Genomic DNA, 26,634 nt, shown 5'->3' on the forward strand with positions numbered 1-26,634 from the left:
AGGTTTCGCCTTGTCTCTCCCCGGAGTCTCTTTTTGGGACTCTCTGGCTGTTCACCTCGGTCCCTCCAGACAGTCTGTCTCCTCTTTGTCATCCTCTGCGCTCCCCAGGGTTCTCTGCGGGAAGACAGGGAAGCTGAGGCCAGGGGAGGCTTGGTCAGAGAGATGACATGGGGAAGAGAGGTCGGGAGAAAAGGAGAGACCAGAACATAGAAATTGAGCTGGAGGTGAGGAGGGGGCAGTGGGAGCAGGGGAGGGGTCCTCACCAAGTCACCCACCTGCTGGCCCCTCCCACCTCAGCTATGTCAAGTCTCTGCCACTTGAGGAGGGCCTGGCACCAGTGCCAGGGTGTGCCAGGCAGGGTGGAGGAAAAGTGAACCAGCTGGCAGCCCCTGGAGATGCCAAGGGGGTGACCAGCCAGAGCTGTCATCAAGGAGGAAACAGCCCTACACTCCCCTCTTTGCTCCTCACTGTTCCCAAAAGGTGTCATGTGGGAGCCTGTGGTCAGAGGGAGAAGCCCCTTGCCCCACATGGCAACATACCCGGGAGCCCCAGCCTCTCTCTGGGTCTCCAGCCGCTGTTCCCACTCTCGTCCCCTCTGGGCCTGTGGCTCTGCTCCACTCTCCCCTTGTGCCCTTGTCACTGACACTCCTTAGGAAACCTTAAACTCGCCGAGGCTCCATCTCTTAAGCTATAAAACGAGACTAAAAAGTGCTTCCCTCACAGGGTTGCTGTGGGAACGTTTGGAGATTAAGGGAATGAGATTCCTGGGACTGGTCTGCTCTCTGTAGGGAAGACGGTGGAAGTCTTGCAGAAGAGCAGCTCAGGACACAGCCCTGTGTCATAGTTAAGGAGTCTGGCTTGGAGTTCAAATCCTGCTTTGCAACTTTGGGTAACAGGCTCTCCGAGGATTGTTTTTGTTTTGTTTTAAGATTTATTTATTTACTTGAGAGAGAGCTAGCACGAGCAAGGGGAGGGGGAGGGGGAGGGGCAGGGGGAGGAGCAGACTCCCCACTGAGCAGGGAGCCTCATGTCCCGGGACCCCACCAGGACCCAGGACCCGGGAATCATGACCGGAGCCGAAGCAGGTGCGTAACCAACTAAGCCACCCAGGTGCCCGTGGGCTCTCTTAATTACCTCACCTATAAAATGGGGATACTTGTACCCACCTCCTGGGTTGTTGTGAACATGAGACAGTGGGCGGAAGGCAGGTGCCCGTGCAAACAGCCACGCGCCTCAGAGTGAATGCTCAATGGACCAAGTGAAAGGGAACCGGCACGTGCACATCTGGGCCCCTGCTCTCCTGAGAGTGAACCTGAGCTCCTGCTTCCTCTCTGGAATGGGAGCTTCTCCCTTGAGGGGGGCCGGGGGGCCAGGGTGGAAGAAGGGAGCTGGGGGACAAGGGGCAGACTCCCTGGCCCTCCTGCAGGCTCCAGCCTAGGACTCGCAAGCGGCGGCTGCACCGCCCGGGCCGGGCTCGCACCGTGTGTGCGCGCTCGTGCGTGGGGGGGGGAGTGAGGACCGCAGGGCCCCCTTCAAGGAGCCCCCCTCGCCGGCCTCGCCCCCCTCACCCCCCCGCCCCTACCCCAGCCAGGCCGCTAATGCCAGCTCCCACCAGCAGGGGGGGCCCTCGCCCACCGAATCCGCGGCTGCCGGGCGTCCCCGACCACGCGTGGGGGCCGGGGGCGCCGCTCGGGCCTGGGTCCCCGAGGCCGCCGGGAAGCAGCTGCCTAGCCCCGGGAGGGCGCGCGGGAGAGACGACCCCCCCCCCGCGTGGGGCTCAGGCTCAGGCTCAGCCCGACTGGGGCTTGGCCGCCCCCTGCGGCCCCGCGACCCGCGTCCCTTTCTTCGATGGGTCCGAAGGAGAGCAGCAGTGGCCAACGGGGGGCCCCTGGGAGACAGGCCCGGGGGGGGCGCCCGGCCAGACGGCGAGGGTCCCCGCGGGGCTCGGGCGACGAGACGCCGCGGCGGCTGCGTGGCCGGCAGAGGGCGCTGTGCTCCGCGGCGGGACCGTCCCGGCGGCGCGGCCCGAGCCCGGAGGACACGCGCTCCGCAGCCCCGCGCGTCTACATCGACCTTCAGTCGTGCTCCGGGGCTGTCTGCTCGGCGTGGACGCGCACCCATGCTCAGTACACACAGGCTCAGTCTCCCCGACCCTCTGCTCCACCTGCAACCCGGGGAGAGCCTTGACTCCCCCGTGGGAGTGCCCCTCCCCCCCAAGGCTGCTGGTTTTCACCAGGTAGGAAGGCGGACGTGCGCACACCTGGGAGACAGCGGAGGGCCGGAATGTGTGCCAGGTGGGCTGCCAGGGGAGCGGGAGGAGGGAGGAGGGGAGCGTCGACGTGGCTGCCACAGTTTGGGAGGATTGGCGAGATGATGCGTGGGAAGCTACCTTGAATCCTTTCCTTTTTTAAAGATTTTATTTATTTATTCATAAGACACACGGAGAGAGAGGCAGGGACATAGGCAGAGGGAGAAGCAGGCTCCCTGCGAGGAACCTGATGCCAGACTCAATCCCAGGGCCCCGGGATCACGTCCTGAGCTGAAGGCCAATGCTCAACCTCCGAGCCACCCAAGCGTCTCAAATCCTTCCCTTCCCTTTCTTTCTTTCTTTTTTTTTTTTTTTTTAAGATTTTATTTATTTATTCATGAGAGACACAGAGAGAGAGAGAGAGGCAGAGACCCAGGTAGAGGGAGAAGCAGGCTCCATGCAGGGAACTCGACATGGGACTCAATCCCGGGTCTCCAGGATCATGCCCTGGGTCAAAGGCAGACACTCAACCGCTGAGCCACCAGGCGTCCCAATCCTTCCCTTTCTGACGTTCTTTCACGCTCTCCCCTTCTCTCCCAGCACCTCCCTCCTTCCCCTCCCTTTTGCTCCCCCTCAAGCTGAGAGGACCTCAGTCAGAGCTCACATTGCCCCCATGTGCACACGCACTTACACACACCCCACTCCTGGATGGCGGATGGCGATAGTCACCCCAGCAGCTAGGCCTCTAGGAAGTGAGAGGCACACACACGGCTACAGGAGCTGTAGGCAGCCAGGTGTGGGGCCTTGGCTAAAAGGCCTCAGGGCATGAGAGAAACCTCAGAGCTTCGCAGTAGAGCCCAGGACTGGCCAGGCCCAGGGAGGTGCCGGCTGGAGCTAGAGCTTGAGCAAGCCCTGGCCAATGCCCACCTGGCCTCAGGGGTGAACGATCTTGTCCTGTCCCCAGGCATCTCTGCTCTAGGCCAGCTGGAGACAAGGGCTGCTGCTGCACTGAATTCTCTCAGCCTTCAGGGCCCACCCAGAACAGAAGCCCCAGGAGCTGCTTGTCCTGGAGCTGCCGCAGCAACCAGGACCCTTCCCACCCCAGCCCAGTCCTCACACCTGTCTCCCCGGAGGGGTGAGGGAAGTGACAATCCTAACAACCCAAGTTTTTTTGGCTCAGGGACACTTTCCTAGGTATCAGCACATTTACCCCTAATGACGCATGGGAAAATGGGAATTATCTTTATTTATTTTTAAGATTTTATTATTTATTCATGAGAGACACAGAGAGAGAGGCAGAGACACAAGCAGAGGGAGAAGCAGGCTCCATGCAGGGAGCCCGATGTGGGATTCGATCCCGTGTCTCCAGGATCACGCCCTGGGCCGAAGGCAGGTGCTCAACCGCTGAGCCACCCAGGCATCCCAATTATCTCCATTTATAAGAGGGGAAACTGAGCTCGCGGGAGTTACGCCCGGTCAGGGGTGCAGCATACACAGCAGCGTGCAAGTGCTCTTGCCTGTCTTGCCTCATCAGAGGCTCTCGGCAGGAAGGCATTAGTGCTCAGTGCTCGGTGCACAGGTGCTAGGGAAGGTGTGGGGAGCCTCTGTGGCCCGGTCTGCAGGAGGGAAGGAGACAGATGCCCTGAGCTTCCCTGGGACAGGCCGAGGCAGAGCGCCCGCCGCGCCAGGGAGGAGCGTCACCCACGCTGCACCCACAGCCACCTTCCTTCACTCCTCGGGCATTCACTGAAAGCCTCTTTGTTACCAGGCAAGCATGGGAGTCCGCACTGGAACAGGGGAGGCGCGAGGAGGCCGAATCCAGAAGTAGCTGCTGGCCGGAGAGGAGAACGCGGGCAGGCTTCACGGAGGAACCCGACCTGAGCAAAGGCTTGAGAGACAGGACAGGCGGAACAAAGCCGAGGTTTCTCCACTGCTCTGGGATTACCCAGGCCCCCTTATCAAGTAGCAGCCAGGAGCGGGAGAAGTGAAACCCCAGATGGGTCTGGGGGCAGCCCAGAGAAAACCCCAGTTGCTCAGAGGCAGCCGGGAGCCCAAGGAGGGGCCCTTGACTGGCTGCCTCCTGCTCGGAGGCCTTAGAAGGGTGGCGAGAGACAGAGCCCACCAAGGAGGACGGGGTCAGGCTTGCTGAGCAGAGCTGTGACCCCCGCTGAGGTCATGGCAGCAGCCCGGTGGCCTGGTGCTTTCTCCTGCGGTGCTGGCAGCACAGATCCAGGTGGGGGCAGGGGCTGCAGAGGAGAATGGAAGGGGGGCTGGGGGCGGTGGAGAGAGCAGGGAGCCAGGACAGCGGGCACCAGGGGATCCGGCTGGGGAGGGGAGGGTGAGGCCAGGAAGTCTGGAGGAAGGAAGGCGGGTGGGGGAAGGTGAGGGACAGAGCCTGCAGCAGAGCTGGGGTAGCCCACTTGCCGCTTCCAGAGGGCGCGCTCCGGGTGGGAGAGGAACAGGGCCCTACCCGAGCAGGCCCCAGACCAAGACGAGATAGATCTGCAGGTCACCTGCTTCCGGGAGGTCCAGGGGCTTTTACCCGAGATGTCTTTCACTCGACAAATGTTAATCGAGGCCCAACTATGGCCAATCCCTGTGCAAGGCCCTCTATGTAGAGAAGAGCAAATTTCGGTTCCTGCCCCACCACCTCATTAAGGGGGCACATTAGCACCATGACCGCCCCCCATGAGGACTGAGGTGCACAAAGGTGCCCGGGAATGGTGGGAGCACAGGGAGGGGTCATCCCCCAGGAGAGGAGGAGGCCACCCTGAGGCTGAGCCTTGGGGATGAGTTAGGAGTGACCCAGGCAAAGGACGCGGGAAGGGCTGTCTGAGGAAAAGACAGAGCTTCCTCCAGGGAGCCACCAGCGTGGAATGTTCCAGAGCTACCGGCCATTTGGTGAGGCCACAGGGCAAAGGACAAAGGTGGAGTGGGGAGAGATGAGGTGGGAGGGGCAGGATCCCCCAGGACCCTGGAGGCCGGGCATGAGGGCCATTTTGAAGGGATTTTAGCAAGGGAGCAGCAGGATCAGATTTGCATTTTAGAAAGATCACTCGGGCTGCAGCGTGGATAATTGATTGGCGCTGAGTGAGGGAGCAGACAGAGAGAGTGGTTCAAGGCCGCAGGGCAGCAGGGGTGGTAAGAAGAGGGCAGAGTCAAGAAATATTTAGGATTCAACTCTGCAGGACCTGCTGCCTTTATTGGTTGGGGGCAGGAGGGAGAGAAGGTTCAAGGATGCTTCCCAGGTGCCACCAACTGAGCTGGAGAAAACAGGGAGAGTGCATTGGAGGGGGGCGCAGAGAGGGATGGGGATCCCCTTTGGAGATGAGGAGCCTGAGGACAACGAGGGCACATCCAAGCAGCAGGGAGTCCTGGCCAGGGGCGAGGTCAGGGCACCCCGATGTGGTCATGTGGTCGGGAGGCGAAGACTGTTGTAACGGCTCCGCAGCTGCTTCTTAGGGAGGGAACACCTTGGTTTGAGAAAATACCTTGATATGCTGCTGGGGTTACAAGGGCAGAGCCTAGGGCACGGGTGACCTTAGGCCCAGCATTGCCACGCAAATGACTCAGCTGTCCTGTGTGAGACTTGAGAGGAGTTGCTCAGGCCCCTGAGAAGGAGGAGAGCAGGGCGGAAGGAGAGGGGCTGAAAGGGAGAAGCCAAGGACAAGCCAGTGGAAATTCCCAGCTCGCAGGGGAAATTCTCCACTGCCGTGTGTGTCATCTGCTCAGCTGTGGAACAAACCCCTCCTCCCTCTGTCCCCTCAGCACCCACACAGGCCCAGGTCCTCAGTAAACTTGGCTCTAGGCGCATCTTCTTTCTGTGAGTAGGGATTTAGGCGGGAACGGAGGGAAGAGCCTCATTTCCCATCCGGGGTTATGGGGCAGAGTAGTGTGAGTCCGTTTGGAGCAGAGCCCCGCAGGCAGAGGGAGCCAGGAGAATGGGGGGGGGGGGGGGCTCTGGGAGCACACGGGACCCTCTGAGCGGGCCTTGGACTCAGGGATCTGATGAGCTTGCCGCATCTACGCCGACATGGGGATGTGAGCAGCCTGGAATCCCACACCTGCCACTGCCCCGTACCTGTCACCCTCAGGCTGGGCCCCTGTCCAGCTTGGGAACCCAGGGGTTCCAGCTCAGCGCCTGGGGCTGCCCCCCTTCCCCTCCGCCTGCTGTCAGGTGAGCTGGGGTGGAGCAAGCACGTAAGCGCTCGGCATATCAGCCCCACGCCTCCCCCTCGGGACACACAGGATCCCCTTGGCCTGTCCCCTGCCAGTCTGAGCAGTGGGTCCCTGGGGCAGTAGCCAAGGAGAGGGGCTGCAGGTGGGGGGCCGGAGGAGCCAGGCCAGAGGCAAGGGACCCCAGGAGGTAGCCGAGATCAGAGGCCAGAGACACGGCCCGAAGCAGCGGAGGCCGAGGTGGCAGGAGGGCAGTGGGGCGGGAAGTGGCCGGGGGCAGCGGGGAGCGTGGCCGGGATGCTGCTGGGCCCCCTCTGGAGAGCGGCCAGCAAGGCGCTGTTCGCGGAGTTCCTGGCCACTGGGCTCTACGTGTTCTTCGGGGTGGGCTCGGCCCTGCCCTGGCCCACGGCGCTTCCCACCGTGCTCCAGACGGCCATCACCTTCAACCTGGCCACGGCCGTGGCTGTGCAGATCACCTGGAAGACCAGTGGGGGCCACATCAACCCTGCTGTGACTCTGGCCTTCCTCGTGGGCTCCCAGATCTCCCTGCCCCGTGCCGTGGCCTATGTGGCTGCCCAGCTGGCGGGGGCCACCCTGGGGGCTGCCGTGCTTTACGGGGTCATACCGGGAGACATCCGAGAGACCCTGGGGGTTAACATGGTAGGTGCAGGGGTGCCGCACAGGCGGTAAGGGTGGAGGGCCAGGCCTGAGAAGAGGGGACTGGGGGGTAGTAACTCAGCCACCTGCTCCTTGGCTGCTCGGGGCTGAGCCCCGGGCCCCCGGGGACCCAGGCTGTGGCCCTAGTGCGCAGAGCGAGAATGGGGCTATGGTACAGGGAACAGGTGGGACAGATAGAAGCCACACCAAGGGGCAGGAGTCAGGGAAGGACCAGGCACTGAAGGGTCAGGGTAGCCAGAGAGGCCTGGGGCTGCGGGTGGTCGCAGGGGACCTGGCATGCCCATGGGCCTGCTCCCCTGGGTGCCCATGTTCCTCCTTCCGCAGCACCCCAAGACTGGCCTCGCTCCCCCAGATTCCCCTCCTCATCTAGCCTTCCGCCTACTTCCCCAGGTCTCCTCCCAGTCCGCTTGAAAACATGCCCCTCGGCTGCCCTGAGCCTTCCCTTCCACTTGGGTCCTGGGTGCCCCCTCCGCCAACCGGTGGGCAGGGAGGGATGCCACCCACTCCCTTCTGTGGGGACAGAGCGTCCAGGGCTGACCCCGACTCCAGGGCGCAGCTCTCTGCCCGCTCCACCCCGAGTCCAGGAACCGGTGGCAGAGAGGGGACGCGAGCCCGAGGGGGCCACCATCCCCTGGCGGAGCTGCATCACTCCCAGCGCCGCCTCCTCACCCAGGTCCGGAGCAGCACCTCGACCGGCCAGGCCGTGGCAGTGGAGCTGGTTCTGACTCTGCAGCTGGTGCTCTGTATTTTTGCTTCCACTGATAGCCGTCAGACGTCAGGCTCCCCGGCCACCATGATGGGGATCTCTCTGTCATTGGGCCACCTCATTGGGGTAAGAGGCGAAGGGGGCGCCGTGTACGTGCACACACTGGTCCCTCCCCAGCCCCTCATGCGTCGGGCCGAGGCTGTCTTCCCACAATCTGGGTCTGGGATTCGATGCTGCAATGGCCAAGACCGGGACCAAGCCTCTGAGTCGGGGCAGAGGGGGCTGTCCCCTCCCGGGCCTTAAGCCCCCTCACATCCTGAACCTACATTCGCCCCCCAGATCTACTTCACCGGCTGCTCCATGAACCCGGCCCGCTCCTTCGGCCCCGCCATCATCGTTGGAAAGTTCAAGGTCCACTGGGTGAGAGCCTCTGCTGGCAGCCGTGGGAGGGGAGGGCCTGAGCAGGGGCGGTAGGGACAGTGGCTTTCACCAGCAAGAGGGGCCACAGGGACTCAGGGACACAAGTGCCCGTATCATGGACCATCTCAACCCCCTCAGTGAGGGTTTCCCTAAGGTCGGAAGACACAGGCAAGCATCCTGGCCCGTACTTCCTTTCTTTCCAGCTTCAGTGGCCAGGGGCACCCAGTGGACTGTCAGTAAATGGGCCAGGGCAGGAGATGCAGCCTGGGCTCAGGCCTCCAGTCCTGGCTGTTTCTTTATTCACTTCCTCCAGCTGGACCAGTTTCCAAACTTGGATAAAGAAAAAGACAAACAGAAATAGACACACACACCAGCATAGGCAGGAACAGCCCTTAGCCAGGGCTCCTGGTTGGAACAGGAGGCGAGAGGAGGGAATCAGGAATGGTGAGGAGACTGGGCCCGCCCTGTGGAAAGCAAGGTCACCTCACCTGCATAGACTTGGTGGGTCTGCTTCTCAATTTTGTCACCTTGTAGACAGCCCGAGGGGTCCTGGGAGACCAAGTTAATAGTAGGGAAGCAGGCAAGGGTCCCAAAGCTACCCTATAATCCTGATAGCTCATTCCCACTTTTCTCTGCCCCCTCAGGTTTTCTGGGTGGGACCCCTGACAGGAGCTGTCCTGGCTTCGCTGATCTACAACTTTATCCTGTTCCCTGACACCAAGACCATGGCCCAGCGGCTGGCCATCCTCATGGGGACTGAAACAGTAGAGACAGTGGCCAAGGTGGAGCAAGAGAATAAAGAATCTCAGCCCAGTTCAGGGGATACTGAAATGGAGAATGTGTGTCAGATGGCATAGAACTTGGCCCCCACCTTTGGGCTTCTGAGAGGAACCCTTTAGGTTGGTGGCATGCCTGGTATGATCAGACTTCAGGTTTTATGGGGGGAGTGCTGGGGGGGCACGATAAGGGCAGGAAGGTTGGGGAAGCTAGGCCTCTTGTCCTAACAGGGTGGGCAGGGAATGTCAATCCCTATCCCTGGCATTCGATTTCTAGATAGAAAGAATCTGGGGAGCAAATCTGTTCCATTTTCTCCTCCTCCATCCCTTAATGGGACAGAGCAGAAGGAGGCAGGGAATTCATGATTGCCCTCCCCTTCTCTCATCCATCTGGAACCTAGTGGGCCTCCCGGGCCTCCCCAGTCACATTGTTTTGGGTATTGAGGCCCAGACAACCACTCAGCTTAGACAGCAAGAGCTACAGAGACCTTGGGGAACCCCAACATCTCACTCACCCTTGAGGGAAAATCCAGGCTTCCCAGAAGGATCAGGTCCTGGGACAGTCTCTGAGCTTCTCACAGGGCTACCTCTGCCCTTAGGCATGTTTAGGCTACAGACCCGCCCTCAGCCTGGCGGCCTCCTGAGGACAGAGACTGTCCCTCCAATCAATCTTCATTCCTCACATGTCTAACTGCTCAGGGGAGGACCCCACCCTTGCGGAGAGAGGACAAGAGCCTTTTCTAGGGCTAGCACGGGTAGAATATAGGCAAGGGAGGCTTGGGCCAAACAGGCATTTTCCAGGGCAGGTTCTCCCCATATGTTTGCCCACCTTCCACCCTGCAGCCCCATTCATAGGGAAAGTCCTAAGAGGGAGAAGTCTCCATCCCAGCTCCCCATCCACAACTGGGCCACAAGCTGTTCTTCAGCCGCATTCTCAGTTCTGCCAGCATCTTCCCAAAGCTACTAGATAAGTTCCAGGGATGATAAGAACGCAGGAATGACCCAAGAAACCAAGATTTGCCTTTGAAGGACTACTAGCCTCGGTTGGTTGGTTCATATTTACAAGCTGCTGTAAATATACTCTCCCTGCGACGTGGGTTCCTACCTGGATCTCAGCTTCCCCAGCTATCAAATGGGCACGGTCCTCCCCCAGGGCCTGCTGTGAAAGCAAACGAGAGATGGGAAAATGTTTTCGAGAGATGGAAATGTTTTCGAAGTTAAGATGCTGGAAAAACAAACCCAATAAATGATGATTATTGTTGCTGTTACCGTAATTATCGGGTTTGAATACAATGGCTGTTGGTAATGGGAGGGAGGAGGGAAGAAGGGGGGGATGATTGAGAGGGAGGGAAGAGAGAGTAGGTTTTTCCTCCTTTCATCTGTTCCACTTACTTGCACTAACTACCTCCTTCTCTCCTGGATCTACTGACCCGGACGCTTTGTGTGTGTGGAGGGGGTTGAGGAGGGACACTGGGACAAAGAGATGAGCCAATAAAAGTCTGTTCTGCTCATCTCTATGGTGCCCATCACCATGGTACCCTGAGATACAGCAACCAGATCCATAAAAAAGATAGGGCCTTTCCCATTATGTCTCCAGAGGGCGTCTGGGGACGGGAGGGGCTACCAGAGTCTTCCAGGGGCCGAGTGACCGAGCCCAGCCTGGGACCAGAGCAAGAGCTGAGTCCCCAAGTGCCCATGGCCACGGAGGCCACGGTCAGCGTTCCATAATACCGTCAGTGTGGACTGCTATTCACGTCTGTCCGAGCCGGGCCCGCTCATCCATCTTCACAATCTCTCAGAGCCCAGGGCTTCTTGTGCCCTTTTCTGAGCAGGGACAGCTGAGGGTGGAGGTGGGGGGGAGGGATGTGATGGACCTGCTAAAGGTCATCCAGCTCAGTACCACAGCCCCCTAAGGTCTCCCCAGCTCCCAGCTTAGAATTTTCCAAAATAGAGCTGGGGGTGGGGGGGTGGCTTCTACAAGTTACAGCCAGAGGAAGAAAGGAAGGAAGCAAGAACTAGAAGGTTGAAGAGGGCGTGTGTGTGTGTGTGTGTGTGTGTGTGTGTGTGTGTGTGGAGTCCCTGCGGCAGGCTCTGAAGCTCCTAGACAAATTATCTCTGCGTCCCCAGAGCTGAGCACACACTGGGTGCTCAGTAAAAGTTTGATGAATGGGGATCCCTGGGTGGCGCAGCGGTTTGGAGCCTGCCTTTGGCCCAGGGCGCGATCCTGGAGACCCGGGATCGAATCCCACGTCGGGCTCCCGGTGCATGGAGCCTGCTTCTCCCTCTGCCTGTGTCTCTGCCTCTCTCTCTCTCTCTGTGTGACTATCCTAAGTAAATAAAAATTAAAAAAAAAAAAAGTTTGATGAATGAATGACTGAGGCTGGGCGACTGGGGAGGGAGGGGAGGCGGTATTTGATCAAGAGGATTCAAGAGTTAGAACTTCAGATGAGCGGGGAGAGCCGCTGGGCCGCCTGTGCTGGCAGGGAAGGGGAGCTGGGCCCAGCCCCCGGCTGCTCCCCCAGAGCGGACTGAATCCTCGGTCTCAGGGGCAACGTCCCCGGCCCAAAGGATGAAGGAGGCTGCTGGAGAGGGAGCTGGGGGCTATTTTCAAGCACACTTCTTTAAAGCGGAGAATAGAGTGGAGCAAGAGGACACAAGCTTCTTGAAAAGTGAGGAACTAGGTTAGAATCTGAAGAGCATCCAAAGTTAGACACAGGGACGAGTAACCAAAGGTTAGCTTCTCCTTCTCCGAGCCCTTTAATAGGCCAGCCAGCCATCTGTTTGGCTGAGGGAAGGGCTGGGCCTCCGGGAGCCAAATTCCCAAAGTCGGAGGCTCCAGCCAGGGGCAGCAGGGCTTCCCGGTCCCAGCCCCTGGGCCTGGGTGGGGGGCGGGAGCACGGGGAGGGCTGAGACCCAACCGGGCAGACCCTCACCCTCGGTGGTGCGCGCTCCCTTCCTCCCGGTTGTCAGGGGAAGTTTTTAATTAATGGTGTGTAATCTGATCTGGCCCTTCTCCCCGCTGAGCACTGCCTTCAATCAGCAGAGCCATCTGCAATTGCAATTCATAATTCTCCCGAAAGGGAGGGGGTGCCTTGGTGATTAATACAATTAGCCTTTTATGTTGATGATTGTCTTAGCAGGAGCAGATGATGTGAGCCCAGAGCATAGGCTGCCGCGTCCCCATTGGCTGGCAGGAAGCCCCTCTCCACTTCCTCCCCCGCCACTGCTACCTCTGGCTGGAAAGAGGACACACTCGGACCCAACTGTGCAGTGCAGGGGCGTGGGGGGGGGGGCAGCCCCCGAAGGGGCCAGGCTCTGGGACACATTTGGGCTGCTCGGACTGAGGGGCGAAGATGATGATCCAGAGACTCTCACTTTCCAAAGAATATCACTTTGACTTAAAAGATTCTGTGCACCATATTAAAAAAAAAAAAAAAAGGAGGAAGACTACATAAAAGTATAATAGGGATTGAAAGGGTTGAAAAAGCTTAAATAAAGGCTCAGGCAGTTATAGCTGCGTGAACTTAAGCAAATTCCTTAAGGATCCTGAGCCTCGCTTCACTCATCTGGAAAATGGGGTCTATTAAATAAGGGGCTGGGAACACATGGGATGTATGTGTTTAGCAAGGCACCTGACACAGATCTCGGTGGGCGGTGGGGCTGTCCCCATCATCGTGTGACATATACAACACACACAATACATAGACGATCTACCACCACAGATTGCCATTCCCTGCCAGTGGCTCAGCCGCTTCCCCAGCAGTTTCTAATGCAAGCCGGCTGTTACTAAAGAAGGAACCTCTTCCTCCCCATTGCCCAGCCTTAGTTAGCTAGAGCAAAGGAGAGTGTAAGTGTGTTGGTGCAGGAAGATCTCAGAGGAAAGAGGAGTCAAGAATCAAACCCAAAAGGCGCCTGGCTGGCTCAGTTGGAAGAGCATGCAACTCTTGATCTCAGGGCTGTGAGTCCAAGCCCCATGTTGGCTGTAGAGATTACTAAAAATAAATAAATTTTTTTTAAAAAGGGGGAAAAAAAAGAATCAAACCCAAGAAAGAAATAAAGACCTCCCCAGAACAGAGAAGTGGAGCACTGGGGGTGATCATGGTGGAGAGTTGATTTGCAGGAAGATCCAGGGAATGAGGGTAAGGAGGCCGGGCAGGTATAAAAGGAGTAAAAAGATATAGGACTTTGAGCGTCTGGAATTTCATACAAAAGCTAAGAAAACAAAAGGGGAGCAGCCATCGGAGCTGAGGGTTGAAGAGGTAGCACAAATCAAAGTGTGTGATCTCTATAAGGTCAAATGATCTGCAACAGGCTGACTGAGGACTTGGTGGGAGAATGCACTAGGTCAGGAGCGGGGATCGCCTCAGTCCCTCCCGGCCCACGGCCCACGGCCCATGGCCCACGGCGCTGCACTCCATGACCTGGAGCCCCCGGGGAAGAGAGCTCATCAAGAGGGATGTTAACCTAGAGCCAGCGCCCAGGGGGCATTATCCGGCACTGTCAGGGGGAAGACAGGGAGTGAAGGGAGGGGAGAAGTTAAGAGCTAATCAAGAACCAGCATCCTCCAGCCAAACAGCGGCCACTTAGGCAGCCAGCCGGGGCAGGGAGGCTGCACAGCCAGGATCTGCAATCACCTCTCAGGGAGGGGCAGCCACGCAGAGGAGCAGTCCGCAGTTACAGAAGCTAGAGGGGAGGCTCGGGGAGTGAAGGGGGTTTATGAGAGTGTGGAGTCCGACAGCACTAATTAGTAGGCTGCAGGTAAGGGACAGAAAAGGGGGAAATGCAAACTGTTCCAGAGCTCTGATGAAGTCAGCCAAGGGGGCAGTTATTGCCAGGGGAGGTGGTGGTGGGGGGCGGTGAGGATGCCATTGATGCCGGCAGAGACCAGAACTGCACCCCAGCTCCGTGGACAGATGGAGCAAGGCCCAGCCAGGCCAGGCCCAGCCTGAGATCAGGGGAGAGGCCAGGACATTGCTGGTGTCCAGGCATGAGGCACCAGGCTGGAGGTGCCTCTCCGCCTGGAATCGGCTTCCCGGCCCTCTCTAGCTGCCCTGTTGGTCCTGAGCTGCAGCCGTAGCGTCATCATCTCCGGGGCTCCTAAGCTCCCCCCAGCACTCTGCACACACGCACCTCCATCCTGGCACTGAACATACTACCTCACGGTTCTCTGAACACCTCTTTCTACCGCAACATGAAGACCCTTCTTAAACAAAACTGTATTTTTAGTCTACTTCTCGTCTCAGGGCAAGTTTCCTTGACTGTCCTTTTTTTGTTGGTCTCCAAACCATGGCCTTCCAGTCTCAAGGGAGGAACGGCCTCTGATATTTTGGATTTGGAGAGCAAATTGGACAAAGAATTACAATACGCACTCCCAGCTCGATGCCCAAACAGACCTCTAATCTTCTTTGCACGAAATCCCCCCGTGTTTCAGTACTGTGCTGATTTCAAAACTCCACCAGGAAGTACTATTTATTCTGGTCGTGGCCTCACTGATACACCAGGACTTCTTTCCTACACTTCCCCAACTTGGGGGTCACATGTAGTGGCACTAGGGGTCATCAGTGGGGTAGATTTCTTTTTTTCTTTAGTGGGGCAGATTTTGACCCTATCCTACACATTGCCTGTCTGCCTCTCTGAGCCAGATGTTCTGGGGCTGAGCACTGCCCTTTCTATCCTGCAGCTTCTCTCAGACACAGGGAACTCCGTTTTAAAGCTCTTGGACCACAGCTAAGTAGCAGGTTCCCGGACCTCCACATCTGGTCTAGCCAACAGTCTATCTCCCGTGAACAGCTAACACTTCCAGCCCAAATAACATTGCTAATAAGATGCACCCCTATTTTATGACCCACTAAAGAAGAGAAAAACACTGCGTTGCTTTTGTACGATGCCAGTGATTATAAGATATCCCAAGTCTCAAATATTAAAACATATTTTAAGTGTATCTTACAACTAAGGAAATGATCCTTTCTGTTTCAGATCTTGGCTCTTTTTTTATTATTTAAAGATTTATTTATTTGAGAGAGAGAGAGCACACTCACATGCACACAAGTGGAGGGAGGGGCAGATGGGGAAGGCGGGGCAGAGAGAAAGAATCTCAAGCAGACTCGGTGCTGAGCACAGAGCCCAATGCAGGCCTCTATCCCACAATCCTGAGATCGTGACTGAGCCAAAACCAAGAGTTGGACACTTAACCAACTGAACCACCCAGGTGCCCCAGATGTTGGCTTTTATTTTATTTCGAAGATTTTATTTATTCATGAGAGATACACAGAGACAGACACACACACAGACACAGGCAGAGGGAGAGGCAGGCTCCACGCAGGGACCCCAATGCGGGACCCGATGCCGGGACTCCAGGATCATGCCCTGAGCCGAAGGCAGATGCCTAACCACTGAGCTACCCAGGCGTCCCCAGATGTTGGCTTTTTAGATCAGATTTTAAAGTGAAGGGGAGGAGCACCTGGGTAGTTCATCAGCTAAGTGTCACAATCGATATCAAGGTCTTGAGTTCAAGCTCCATCCATGCTGGGCATGGAGCCTACTATGAATGAATGAATGAATGAATGAATGAATAAATGAAGTGAAGGGGAATGTAAGGCCAAAGTGGGGACCACACTGGAAGGTCTCGAGTCTTCTTCCTCTAAGGAGGATGGGCACCGTTGCCCTCATATTCTCTCAACTCTACTCCAGCTGTTCAATACCACGGTTAACATCTCCCAGTGCCAGGGAGGCCAGTGAAGAAAACCGCACTATCTTTTTTTTTTTTTTTTTTTAATTTTTATTTGTTTACGATAGTCACAGAGAGAGAGAGGCAGAGACACAGGCAGAGGGAGAAGCAGGCTCCATGCACCGGGAGCCCGACGTGGGATTCGATCCCGGGTCTCCAGGATCGCGCCCTGGGCCAAAGGCAGGCGCCAAACCGCTGCGCCACCCAGGGATCCCCGCACTATCTTTTACGGAGACAGAATAAAACACAAGCCATGCCAAGCAGGGACCACCATTTTTGAGGGGATAATCGCCTAGCACTCCAATACCATTTATCCAACCACTTCCCACCCCACCGGGTTATCTTCCCCACAGCCTCCAGGCCAGTGCCGTGGGAAGATGCCGAGATTAGTCATTTCCTCCTAATCGGGCTACGACAGCTCCGCTAAGCTGCCGACTGCAGGCAGCTCCCGTTAAAGCAAAGCAGCTGGAAAGGGCTTAGCCCTTTAATGCCAGCAGCTGTATCTCCAGTGCGGCTTCTCCGCTGAGGGGCTGGACTCTGTCCAGAAGCATCAGGCGTTTAGCCCCAGGCAACGACGTATACTAACCTAGGAGGGGAGAGGAGCCAGCTCCCGGGGAGGAGGAGAGGTGGTTCATTTAAGCACCCCACCTGAGGCCTTGCTTTCCGACGAGGAAGAAAAGTCCCAGCCCCTTTGTAGGTCTTGCTCTGCTAAAATCTGGACCAACTGTATCATCCTGCAGGCAGGCAGGGAGAGCTTTCTCTGTGGCAGGAGCACCTCCGTTTTTAAAACTCACCTAAGGACAGATTCCCTTGTTAGTTTTGACAACAAAACTTTGGGCCACTAACCACACAGACGCATTCCCCTTTGAGCGGAATTTTTTTTTCCTCTGAGGTCTAAAGTATTCTGATCTCGGGTATGCATATGTGTGGACACAACAGACTGACTACCTCTTCTCGGAGAGCACTGGGCCCTGGGGTTGATGAGGAAGAAAGCCGAACAGCCCTCAGAAAGCCCTGGCACAGAGCAGGCTGCTGAAGAGCGATCACTCGAAGACTTCTTACTCAGAGCCAGATGGTGAACATGAGACGGGGTGAGAGCTAATGCCACTCAGGGGGAAAGCCAATAAGCTAATCCGCTGACACGTTTCTAGAGGCAGGCTGATGGTTTTGGCTCAGAGACTTGCCTGTTCTTGGCTCTGAGCTTCAGAGCACACAAGATGCACATGGGTGACCCAAGAACGGACTCCCAAACCAGGAGGAACCTCAAACACACCAGCTCGTCCTCCTCCTTCCACACAGAAAAGACCTGGATCACCGACCAAGCCCAGGGCTTCCACTCTACAAGACAATAAGCCCAACCAAGAAGGCATTTAATTTTCCTGTGCCGGGGATCCCTGGGTGGCTCAGTGGTTTAGCGCCTGCCTTCGGCCCAGGGCGTCATCCTGGAGTCCCGGGATCAAGTCCCAAGTCAGGCTCCTTGCATGGGGCCTGCTTCTCCTTCTGCCTGTGCCCCTGCCTCTCTCTCTCTCTCTCCCTCTGTATGCCTCACGAAGAAAATAAATCTTAAAAAAAAGAAAAAAGCTAAAAAAAATAATAATTGTCCTGTCCCAAATGCTTTTTCCCCACAGTCTGGGCCTCCCTGCTTCTTCTGGGTCATCTGTGAATAAGCACATCCATATACAGCCTCGAGTGGAAGCATTTACGTACCTAATAATATATCAACAAACCCCACAATGCTGATCTAAAATAGCAAGCACCACAGCTGAACTCCAGTAGGAGCTGTAATCCCTGGGTTCTTATCCCAGCTAAACTATAGATTAGTTTGTGGGAATTTAAGCCAAATCACCCTTCTGAATTTGTCAAGTGGGATAAGATTACCTGCCCACCCCACATGGTTGTGGTGGCATCAGGTAACATGATGAATGAAAGCACTTGGTACACTGTCAATCACCATATTACATTTCCTAGCGGCTTTATGAGGAATCGGTTAATTCCATCTTCACCGAAGACCAGAGAAGATATTAACTAGCAAGTGCTTTATAAGAAGTCTAAACATCCATTTGTACGTGTCTGAGCCTAGCACACAGATGGTGTCCAACTGTGTGAGATGTGAGAGCAATCTGTATAAAAACAATGCAACTAAATGAAGCTGGCAAGAGTTCTAGAGAGAGAAGGTAGACAAAAGGATAATTCCTGCTTCCAGCTCTTGAGTCCCTGAAAAGTGGCCTCCTTTTCCATCCCACACAAATGTGGAGGACAAGGCTCCCACACACTACAAGGTTATTCCTAGTGACGTCAAACTGCCTTCTGCCTGACTTCGTGAATAGAAACCATCAACAAATACAGACTGAGAACCAGAGTCCAATAAATTATACAAGTTAAGGACCCCCAGGTCTGGGGCCTTCTCTTATTTACAAAACAGACTAACTACAGGGAGATTTTTTTTTTTTAAACCACTAAATTCCTAGGTTAAGTGGCCATTCTCTAAATCCTGTTTACACTAAAAGCACAATAACATGCCCCAAGACTGCATGCTTAAAAGCTTTTCGCTCCAGTGGCTGAAACCTGAGTCACGATCGAGGCTATCATTGGAACACAGGAATCTCAAGACCCTCCTGTATGAACTGTGCCGACCTAAACGGTGAACTCTGTACGTTCCTTGTTTCTCAGATCTGGACTCCGTCACAGCCCTTCCCTGCCCCTTGCTGAGCCTCAGAAAAGGGGACACATGAGTAAGCAAACCACTGTTAGGTGTACCAGGCTCACGACAGCGGGTCTCCCGAATGTTTTTCCAACAGGAAATCACATACCCTATGTATATGCATATAGGTCTGTTTGGAGCTTGTGGAGGGCAGGGGGGCCCTGCTGTCAAAAACCAACCCAGCAAGGCTGACAGCTTTGCTCCCTGCACTCACACACCACTCGCTGCTTTGCACTCCCAATAATTTAAGCAGGAATTTAAGAATTCAAGACCCTTTTCAATGCCACGGGTACAGTTTATGGCCAAAAGTGGCCATTTTTGTCATGGTAAATCACTTGAACACTCTATAGTCCTTTGATGGAAACTCAGATGCTTTCTATTTCTGCAATGAATTCACCTTCTTAAGGAAGCAGAAATCACTAGACACCCAGGAACAAAAGCAGATTGTTGCTGCTAAATCAAACCATATAATGCGTGGCCAGTTAAACATCAAACTTAGGAGTCTTACCTAGACTGATGGAAAAGGGATTTAAAGATTTAGATTCTGGTTATTAGCCAGCGAGAGAGTAAAGTTAAACTGCATTAATGGCGGAGTAAGAGACAGCATCAGAAAGGGTTAGGAGCAGGAGTTGGGGTGACAGCTGCTCCAAAGCACTGGACCCTTTCCTTAAATCTCACATCAAGGAAATAGAATTTAATTAAGAAAGCCCTCGAAAGTCAAGCTGTTCCACATGAAGTACTATTAAAGAAGTTGGAGGTGGATACATATTTCCCTTTGCTAATATCAGAATTATTTTCATGGCTGAGGTCTCCTGGCCTACCCCAAAACTAAGCCACTGGCTGCCAACATTTGACACACAGGACCATTTCCTTTTTCGTTAATGGGCCATCAGTTCCTGCATAGGGTAGTCTTGCCTTCACTAACATTATACAATCCATTTACTTCTTTCACATTAGTGACTTAAAATGCACCTTGGGGAGATACTACAGAACAGCAAATATGGCACCAGGCCAACGCCAGCCTCGCACAGATGCAAGAAAAGAGATGGCATCTAGGACAAAGTTTAAAAAATAAAATAAAATAAAACTTAATGTGTGTGTGTCCGTGTGTGTGTGTCTATGTAAAGGGGGGTAAGAGGATAGGGGACCCATCCTCTTCCAATTTGCTGAGGCAAAAATCTCCCTGCTGTGAGAGCCACCACCTCCTGGGAAAAAAGCCAGCAGGTTGCCTCCTCTCTCCGTGGTTACATATTAAGCCTGCAACTGTTTACGCTCAATCTCAGCTACATTCTGTTCACCAGCTTCAGAGTTCCAAGTGCAGGTGCCCTCAGTTAATCATCCCAGCTCACTCCAGAGGCACTTCCAGCAGTGAAGGATGTTCCAGGCAGTCAGCCAGCCAGAGTCGTTTGTTGTTGTTTTTTTTTTAAACTGCACCATTGTGGTCCCTAAAGACTTGTTTAAAAAGTTTGGTTTTTGTTTAAAGTAGTTTCTTCAAATGAGAGGATAACAGTCAAAGGACAAATCTAGGACTTCAATTTGGACAATGAAAGAAACTGAATGAGAAACGAAGAAACCCCTGGCGGTGGCTGCACTGGGGTGGGGGTGGCGGGCAGAGATAGAATGAAAATGAACAATAGACCAAAACACTGAGGAAAAATATTTCTTAAAAAAGGCATTGAAGGTTACCTTCCAGAACAAGAAAACCAACTTTGCAGTCCTTTTGAAAAAACTATTTACTTTTTTCCAAATATTATTCCAAATATGTGTTTTACAGATAAAGGTCACTGGCGGTCAAAAACATTCCATAGAAAAAAGCATTTTTATAGACATTGGAAATAATTTTAATAAAAGGCAAAGTTCATATTTATCTAGATGTGGCTATATTCCATAGGAAGATTTTAGCAACCAAAGTGCAAAGACAAAATGTGGCTTTTCTTGCCACACAAACTATTGACAATCTCCCCTCATAGCCTACTCTTAATTGTGAACTGGGACACCAAATAGACGGCATATGACCTTTAGAAATAGGGCTCCAATGAAATAGGGGACAGGAGAGTCAAGCATCAGAACAAATTCAACAAATTCAATTCAAAGTCCAGTCAGAGGCCCATTAGAGATAAATACAAGTTGTGGTATCACTTTTACAGGGTTGTGCCACTTAACACTATTAAACCTAATCAATCCGAATCAAAGCTAAGCACACTCCCATCACTAGTTCTGTCCTCATCCAATCCCATTTTTATAAAGGCTCTACATTATAGCTTAGTTCGTGTTGGGGGAAGGGGACCTTCCAAGTTCTCAGAAGGAGCCATCCTAAATCTTCTGTCCAATCTTTCTTTACCCTGCCCTCCCACCTCCCACCCTGAGACAAGTCAGTCTTACCAAAGAGGTGTGGCTTCTGTCACTGTCTCATGGAAATTAGTTCTGAATAACACCAGAGAAAGATCAGTCCATGAGCAGCATTTGGCTTTAAGCCAAAGGGATGCGGCCGCCCCAGCCCTCCCCACATCACAATGAATTCCATATTCTCCCTTCTACTGCTGTAAAGATCTCCCATCTAAAAGTTCCCAACAACGACAGCACAAGGTGTTGATATTACATTACTTGAGGAGAAAGAGAGGGAGATATATATAGTTTTAATAAAACTCCCATGCACAATTAAACTTGATTAAAAGCCTGGAGAATGCTAAAAGTAGTAATGAGTACAGGAGGCTGCAGAGCAGAGAGTACAGGTGCCCTTCCTTGCTCAGTAAATGCTGGCAAGTAACAGGAGACATGACTTCACTTAAGCATTGGAGAAGCAAAAAAGTTGCCTTGTCGTCCTAGGTTGGTGGCAGACTTGCTTTTGCTCCCAAACCTAAAGAGAATGAACCGAAAAAGTATTCCATAAAAAGAAGGTCAATAAACAACTCTAACATTACTTGATATTATCAGCTAAAAATAGGAAACCCTCAACAACTACTCTATAAACTACTCTTTGTCGCCTGAGAGGAGAGAGGGGAAACAAAACCTTTAGGCCCGTCTCAAAAAGGGGTAATTATGGCTCCAGATTAGCTTTCAAAGGCTAGCTGCTAAGCTGAGGCCTCATTCAATTTTCCCTTCGCTAAGCTTCACTATGCTGGGAAAAGAGGTCTAAGGGAAGAATCCTTTTTTACTTCCTAAGCCGGCCAGTTCCACATACCTGGGTGTGTTCTTGGTGAGGGTGGAGCGCACTCTCTGTGACAGGGAACTAGAAGAAGGAGTCTTGAGAAGCTGATGCTCAGGAGTGGTCACGGGCCCCAGTAAGCTCACTTCAATCAAAGGTAAGACACATTTTTAAAGGAGGGGCAAAAAGGAAAGCACCCTTGTAGGTGTCCAGTTTTGAGCTGAATATTCTATGAAGCACTTAATAGCTAAGGTTAGAGACCCAAGCAAAGCCCCAGTGATCATTTTTGTCATCGTCTCTAACACACCAGTATATCTTTTGAACCATGCAGGCCTCTGCTCAATGAATAGCTGACATTTGTTTCCTGATTTAGGCCATTCTCAAACTCCAACATTCACAAATCTAATGTCTGACCACTTGATTCTGACCAGTGTTAAAAAAACAACATTCTTTCTTAAAAAAGATCTTGTAAAAATGAGAGATCAGGTCTCCAATGCCAGTACAAATTGGAAGAAACCAACATCAAACATTTTTGGTGGCAATACAAAATGGCAAAAGCCTTTAAGAAATCAAGTTGGTGAAACATAAAAACGTTCAAGCCCTTTTTGTCTTTTTTTTTTTTTTTTTTTTTTTTTTTTTTTTTTTTTTTTTTTTTTAATGTTCAAGCCCTTTAATTCAACTATTCCCATTCTTGGGAATTTATCATTAGGGGAAAACAAAGGTAGACACATATAATGCTGATAGCAGCATTATTAGTAACTATGGAAAATTCAAAAATAACATCAACCTCTAGTAGAACATGTTAAGTAAATTACAGTTTATGATCATAAAAATGATAAAATTATATAGTAACAGAAAGAGTTCTCACAATATGCTAAGTGAAATAAGATTAAATCATAGCTGAATCGTTATTATATTTCTAAAATATCCATATATATAACGAAAAGAAGAACGATGTTCCATAAAAGTGAAAAAAAATTAGGATGATAGAACTGTATAAATTTTCTTTTAATGTTAGAATACTCACAATGAATTTAATTTTTACTGAAGAATATGAATTCCAAACAGATCTAGCAAAGGCAGAGCTGGCCTTTGCTAAAACCAGGAACAGAGTCAGGTCCCTTAGAAACACAACTTGGGCCTTACCTTTACTACCTGGTGTCTGCGGTGTTGAAAAGGCATTTGAGTTTTCAATGACATGAATGGGTTCAATGTTCTCTTGTTCCACCATCATAAACTGACTCCAGTATTCCAGGGGCAGGGAAAGCAGGCGCTCTACCACCTAAAAAGCCACTAAATAAGTTAGCACACTTCCAAAGCTCAGGGCTTATCTCTCCCCAGTCTCTCACGTTATCACGTCACACAGGTTTATACATGGTTATGTATTTTATATATATGGTGGACTTGCCTACCTTGGGCTGACGCTTGATGTCCTGTAACATAACCACTGGATCTGGATTGGGCACAGCATGGGCAACTATGGTAGGCCCAAAGACTTTAGCCAGATTGGTCACATCCATTTTAGTGTTTGGGCTCTGAGCCACTCTAAGCAAGAGAACATTCAATTAAAAGACTTGCTCTTCTGCTTAAACACAGACCACAATATAAGATCTACCAGGGAACAATTCACCCATCACATTTCCTCCCTAACACCCAACCCACATTATGTTCCCAGTGGCAAATTCCCAAACTCCCAAAAGTGAGTTTATGCTGTACTCACCTCTGCAAGTGAATCATGAGAAAAGCTAATGTGTCTCTGTTGGCCTGGGGCAGTTCACCAACAGCCTGGTACATGGCAGCTATGCTGTTGTCCTCATCTGTGATTTCTGTAAATGAAAAGAAAGCACCAAGAGGTCTGACTTCTTTCCCTTGACAGCGTGCTTCCAAGTGATCGACCACAAAGTCTCATCTATACAGTAAGCTTCTGAAACTTCTGATTAGGTTCATGACTGCATCAAACTCCAGTTTCATTAACAAGCAGAACACTGGCCAACAGCTCAATATCAGAAATCAGAACCTTTAAAAAAATATCGGCTCCTGCAGTTAGGGAAAGCAGCTAGCAACCCATATGCTGGGGAGGCAGGCACACAACTGCCCTGACTATAATTACCAAGAAGGTGTTCATTTGTAAGACATAGTCAGGGCCCTACTATGGACCAGATACTAAGTGCTCAGGCAAAGCACAATTAAACAATGACCTTGCCTCACTGAATCTACATTCTATAGGAGGAGTTAGTCAAAAAGCAGGCCTTGATCAGGTAGTGATACACAGTAGAAGCTAGAAAGTAATGGGAACAGTTACTTTGGACAAGGTGGTCAGTCAGGAAAGGTGTTTCTTTCTTTTTTTTTTTTTTTTAAATGTTTATTTATTTATGATAGTCACAGAGAGAGAGAGAGAGAGAGAGAGGCAGAGACACAGGCAGAGGGAGAAGCAGGCTCCATGCACCGGGAGCCCGATGCGGGATTCGATCCCGGGTCTCCAGGATCACGCCCTGGGCCAAAGGCAGGCGCCAAACCGCTGCGCCACCCAGGGATCCCAGGAAAGGTGTTTCTGAGGACTAGATACCCAAAAAGAAACCTGAAAAGAAATAAAGGAGCAAATCATATAATACATTACAGGCTGATGCAACAGCCTCAAGATGGGAATAAATTTGGTTATGTATCAAGAACTACATACCAAGTATTCCAGGATAAATGGAGAAGAAAGAAAGAAGGGAGGGGTTGAGAGAAATGATACTAGAGATGGAATCAGGAGCCAAATCAGACAGGTGGGGCCTTTGGGGCCATGTTAAGGACCATGGATTTATTCTGAGAGTGATGGGGAGTCACTGGAGAATACTAAAGACAGAAGAGACATCATCTAATTTAAATTTCAGAAGGACCCTTTTAGGTACCGTTTGAGGATCATAGTGCAGAGGGCAGGAGTAGAAAGAGGAAAATGAGTAGGTTCCTCCATCACTCCAGGGTGAGAGATATCAAGAGTGGTAGTAGCAGGAGTGGCAAATTTCAACTTTAATTAATTTTTTTTTAATATTTTATTTATTTATTCACAAGAGACACACAGAGAGAGCCAGAGACATAGGAAAAGGGAGGAGAAGCAGGCTCCATGCAGAGAGCCCGGGACTCCAGGATCATGCCCTGAGGCAAAGGCAGACTCAACCATTGAGCCACACAGGCGTCCCAAATTTCAAGTTTAAGATAAATTTTGGGGATCCCTGGATGGCTCAGCGGTTTAACGCCTGCCTTTGGCCCAGGGCGCGATCCTGGAGTCCCGGGATCGAGTCCCACGTTGGGTTCCCGGCATGGAGCCTACTTCTCCTTCCTCCTGTGTCTCTGCCTCTCTCTTTCTCTTTCTCTCTCTCTCTCTCTCTTTCTCTGTGTGTGTGTGTCTATCGTGAATAAATAAATAGATAAATCTTAAAAAAAAAAAAAAAGATAAATTTTACAAGACTTTTGCTGGCAAGATATGCCAATGGATTAAAGGTAGTGTGGGGAAAAGGAATCAATGATGGTTCCAAGTTCAAAAGGACAGCATCAAACTTGACCCCAAAACAAACAAAGTACTCTATATAGTTTAGACAGGAAGAGGATGGGCACCAGGAACACAGATCGTTATTCTTCCATAAAGCATTTGCGCATCCACCATGTTGCATGCACCGTACTGGGCAGGAAATGAAGAGTCAAAATAATCCTGCCCTTGTGGAACTCACATTCCAGTATTAAGATCTACTCTTACCTGCTGCTTCCATGAAAGTCTTGTTTAGCCGAAAGGTCAGAAGGGGTTCTTTGAGGTTTCGAAGGAAGTCCTTCAGGAGGCTACAAATAGCATGGATATCATCCACTTTGCTGAGGAGGGGTACAGTTTTCACTCTGAGGAATTTCTCTTTCAGCTCTTTTACTGTTCGGTCACAGCCAGAGATCCGATACAGGCCCGTCTATTATTAAGGTGACACTTTCAGTTAAGAACTCCTAATTATTAACACAAATAACAAATTCACGATCTCTGCAGATTAACTTTTTTCTTTAGAGTCGGGGGCAGAGCCAGACAGGTGCAGGGCAGAGGAGAGGGAGAGAGAGAATCTTAAGGAGACTGACACGGGCTCGATCTCATCACGACCTGAGCCGGTATCAAGAGTCGCTTAACCAACTGAGCCACCCAGGTGCCTCTGAAGGTCGACTCTTACCTCAGTCAGCCCTCTCTGCTCAATCTCATTTACACAATGGACAACAATGGACGGGATCATTGGAGACGTCTGGGACACATAATCTGCCAGCATTCCCTGAAAAGGGAGAGTTTTAAATTATTATTTATATCACTTAGACCAGCAAATCAAGAGGAGGAGGAAAAACCATCTCCAAACTAATACTGAGGCTGGGACATCATGTCTACTTTTAAATTCCTATTCCCAGAGCATATATTAGATCAGAGACTCTCAACTATACTTTTCCTACAACCACAACAGGACTGATTTATGGTCACATATACCACACTCTTGCGTGAACAAGTAATAAGATGGACTGGCTACAACTCTGCCCCCACTGGTCCTCTATTCAAGGGCCTCAGAAAACAAGAAATAATGAGATTATATGTATGGCCTTTAATAGGAAGTAATTTATTATTCTAAAAAAGGAAAACCTTTTTTACCCCTAAATTATTAGTAGTAAGAAAAATTACTTAATACAATTAACAGTTGATCAGGACACAAACCTATCTGAAGGGGAGAGGTCCATGGTTCTCTATTGGAGTAGAGAAAATCTGTAACCGATTACACGCACAAATAAGAACTGTTAAGATTAAAGAAAAGTAACATTTGATTCGCTAGGGGCTGGGTAGCAGCATAATCATTTGTTTTGAATCTTGTTAATGTTGTTCATACAACAAATAATTTCTTTATAGACAGAATCAGTTTTTAGAAATAAGCAATCTAATTTTAATAGCCTAGTATGGAATACCTCTAACATAAGAGAAAGTACATTCACAGATGAAATCACGTGATGGCTGGGATTCGTTTCAAGATAATTTACTGGACGGGCCAGGAGGAGGACAGGGGGGTACT

The 26,634-nt window shown here is 51.9% G+C and overlaps 2 protein-coding genes across 7 annotated transcripts in view; one reads left to right on the forward strand and one right to left on the reverse strand.

The window, feature by feature from the left end:
* The first annotated feature begins 6,324 nt into the window (after positions 1 to 6,324).
* AQP6 (aquaporin 6) lies at positions 6,325 to 10,260 on the forward strand. Of its 2 annotated transcripts, none has more exons than XM_055337120.1 (4): positions 6,325 to 7,084; positions 7,776 to 7,934; positions 8,148 to 8,228; positions 8,873 to 10,260. In XM_055337120.1, the coding sequence occupies exons 1-4, from the start codon at positions 6,722 to 6,724 to the stop codon at positions 9,083 to 9,085; spliced, it is 816 nt and encodes a 271-aa protein (XP_055193095.1). In that variant the 5' UTR covers positions 6,325 to 6,721; the 3' UTR covers positions 9,086 to 10,260. The 2 variants fall into 2 exon arrangements, with proteins under 2 accessions (XP_055193095.1, XP_055193094.1); XM_055337119.1 differs by having other exon boundaries at positions 6,839 to 7,084; positions 7,493 to 7,934.
* Positions 10,261 to 20,147: 9,887 nt separating this feature from the next.
* Positions 20,148 to 26,634, reverse strand: part of RACGAP1 (Rac GTPase activating protein 1) — a 28,246-nt gene continuing 21,759 nt past the window's right edge. For all 5 annotated transcript variants that reach the window (XM_055337252.1, XM_055337255.1, XM_055337251.1 and 2 more), the window contains 7 exons: positions 25,762 to 25,857; positions 25,314 to 25,512; positions 23,298 to 23,403; positions 22,990 to 23,122; positions 22,724 to 22,859; positions 21,614 to 21,722; positions 20,148 to 21,289 (listed from right to left, as the gene is read on the reverse strand). In XM_055337252.1, the coding sequence (XP_055193227.1) occupies positions 21,214 to 21,289; positions 21,614 to 21,722; positions 22,724 to 22,859; positions 22,990 to 23,122; positions 23,298 to 23,403; positions 25,314 to 25,512; positions 25,762 to 25,857 (855 nt within the window). In that variant the 3' untranslated portion in view covers positions 20,148 to 21,213. The remainder of the gene's footprint in view (positions 21,290 to 21,613; positions 21,723 to 22,723; positions 22,860 to 22,989; positions 23,123 to 23,297; positions 23,404 to 25,313; positions 25,513 to 25,761; positions 25,858 to 26,634) is intronic.

Source organism: Nyctereutes procyonoides, unplaced genomic scaffold, assembly GCF_905146905.1.
Source record: "Nyctereutes procyonoides isolate TBG_1078 unplaced genomic scaffold, NYPRO_anot_genome, whole genome shotgun sequence".
Classification (NCBI taxonomy): Eukaryota; Metazoa; Chordata; class Mammalia; order Carnivora; family Canidae; genus Nyctereutes; species Nyctereutes procyonoides.